The following is a 2,795-nucleotide window of genomic DNA, read 5'->3' as shown; positions in this document are numbered from 1 at the left end:
TCTTTTTTTTTTTTTTTTTTTTTTTTTCGGTAAGAGAAGAAGATTTGGAAATCGTTTGAATTACCGAATATGGAGGAATGTAAGTAAAAATGCATGTATCGTTGCAAGATATAATATTGGTCGATTTAAATAATAATTGTATTTAATATTATAATAAATTATATATATAATATATAATATTAATATAATATAATATAATATATAATAATATATAATATTATAAAATTATATATATAATTATATAATATATATTAAATATTATAATAATATTTGAATATTTTATTGAGTTATGTGAAAATTATGCTTTTTTGTAATCGTAAAGAATCGTATAAAAATTGGAAAAAGTTAAGTTAATCGATTTAATTTATATTATAAATTGAAATAATTTTATTTCTCTATACGATTACTTTTGACTTGGTTTTATATACAAAAGTTGTGGTTCGAGTTGAAAAACACGCAATGTATACAAATCCTATTCCTGGAATATATCGAATACAAAAACATAAATGTGAATAAATTGCGTATGTTTATATGATAAGAATAAGAAATTCGAAGAACGACCGAAGCCGTATCGAAATATAAACAAAGTCGAAACGAGGAGAGGTAAAAGTACGACGAAATAAATTTAGTCGACGCGTGGCCGTCGAACGATACAAACGTGTATATCGATTTCTCTCCTTTCTAATAAATTTATTTTCGTCCAATATAATTAAATTTTTGCAATCTTGCAATAAATAAACAAGTAAGTTGAACTTAAATTATCCCTTTCTAATATTCTCTTTTTCTTTTCCTTCTCTTTTCCTTTTTTATTTTTAAAAGTTAACACAAATGTCGCATTATTCGATAATTTAAATTCTAACTTTTTCCCCGACTAAAATAATTTAAAATATTTTAAATTGGAATTTTTATAAATTTTTAATTAAACACAAACGAAACGTGATTCCATCCCGCGCACCTTTTTCGTGAAATTTTATAACAGAACGATTTGTAAAAATTTCTCGAATAACAGAAGATATTTGATAAAATAACACACGGATTGCGTCCAATCTTGAAACTAAAACACAACCTCGATTCGAAAGAGAATTATTTTGAAAATTAACACGCCATTTATAAGAAATCGATCGACCGATAAACAAATTAATCGTCATATCGTGTTTTTTTCGTTTTGCTTACAGGACCTGCGTTTTGGGGACTGATAAACCCCCAATGGTCTTTGTGCAGCAAAGGAAGGAGACAGAGCCCTATCAACATCGAGCCTGACAAGCTTCTCTTCGACCGCCACTTGAGACCCGTGTTGGTCGACAAACACAAGGTAATTTATCCACCCTGTTCCTTTTCCTTTTTTCTCCCTCTCTCCTCTTTTTTTTCTTTTTCTTTTAACTCTCGTTGCGGTACTTTAACTACTGAAACGATCCAGAACCGCATTCAGAAGTAAAGAAGGATTCGACTTGAAATGACTCGAAAGTTTTGATTCTCGCGGCTTTGTTTCAACAAAGATCCTTTAAAATACCTTAGTAGTTTGTTCGCTACTAGCGCTTTTAAATTTATTTTAACGTAATTTCCTTTATTCTTTCAATATTTTTAATATTTGAAGGAAAAATTTCGAACGAAATAAAGACGAATCGAATAAGAGACGACGGGTAGATAGGTAATAAATAAATGTACTTATTTTTTTACCGTGTGTTTTATTTTCTTAAATAATTATCCCGCGACATATATTTTTCGAAATGTCCAACATAACCAACCGTTTCAAACGAATCGAAGCGAGGAAAAATAAAATTTATATCGATTAAAAAGACGAGGGAAGATTTCAGGGGTGAAAGCGAAAAATAAAACGCGGACACTTTCGATTGGTTGGAATCGGTTGGTTCGAAGCGAAAATTAACATTTTTTCGGATGATTTATTTTACTTAGATATATCGGATATCGCGGTGAGACGGTTGCACGCGAGTAGGTTGCGCACTATTCCCAGAGCTGTCGCCGGCTAGTAATGGATTTTGAATTCACTCTGGACCGTTCTCCACTTTCTCTCTATCCATTTTTCACCGAGAGAAAAGAGAAATAGGGAAAGAGAATTCGTTAGTTCGATGATAAATCCATTAATTATATATCTCCCTGTTTAACATTCTTCTTATTCGTGTACCCCCACACATATCTCGTGAGAAGCGTGGATACAAATAATCTTTCTTCGCATAATTTTGGAACATCAAAGACTTAATATTTTTTTTAACGAGAGTTTCTTTGCAAAATTATATCGGTTCCAAAGTACAAGGATACGAATTTCTCTTAAATCGTATCTTATTGCACAATTTATCCAATCGCAATCCAAGTCTAGATTCATCGCTCGTTTCAATTTTCTTGATCGATAAAATAATCGCGTATATTACGAAGTTCACTGAGAAATATCGTTTTCGGTAAAATAAAATAATCACGATCGAACAAATAGTAGGGGTGAGCAAATAGTACAGCTCGATCACAGTTTGTAACACGTTTCTTCGAAAAAATAATTCTTCTAGATTAATCGCGATTAATTTCGAGATCGATCAAGTTACTTGAAATTTTCTATACCGCAATTTAAATCAATATTTATAGATTATCCTTCGATTAATCTTAACTCTTTCCTTGCACGAATAACGGGGGAGGGGAGGAAGGAGGAAAAGAAAAAATATACGAGTCTCTCGGTTTCACCGTCATTCGTTTCCCTCCCTCTCTTTCGTCGGTCTTGTTTTATCGAGCGTGTGCGGATCTCGCTCGTGGAAATTAACGCGGCGCCCGATTTACGCGGGCCTCCATTT

At 31.9% G+C, this 2,795-nt stretch overlaps 1 protein-coding gene across 8 annotated transcripts in view; it reads left to right on the top strand.

Annotated features, from left to right (window-relative positions):
• Positions 1 to 2,795, top strand: part of LOC102681961 (carbonic anhydrase-related protein 10-like) — a 189,527-nt gene that overhangs the window by 125,167 nt on the left and 61,565 nt on the right. For all 8 annotated transcript variants that reach the window (XM_031512988.1, XM_031512990.1, XM_031512992.1 and 5 more), the window contains exon 3: positions 1,176 to 1,312. In XM_031512988.1, the coding sequence (XP_031368848.1) occupies positions 1,176 to 1,312 (137 nt within the window). The remainder of the gene's footprint in view (positions 1 to 1,175; positions 1,313 to 2,795) is intronic.

Source organism: Apis dorsata, unplaced genomic scaffold (assembly GCF_000469605.1).
Source record: "Apis dorsata unplaced genomic scaffold, Apis dorsata 1.3 scaffold_547, whole genome shotgun sequence".
Classification (NCBI taxonomy): Eukaryota; Metazoa; Arthropoda; class Insecta; order Hymenoptera; family Apidae; genus Apis; species Apis dorsata.
This window is presented reverse-complemented; position numbering and strand designations above follow the sequence as displayed.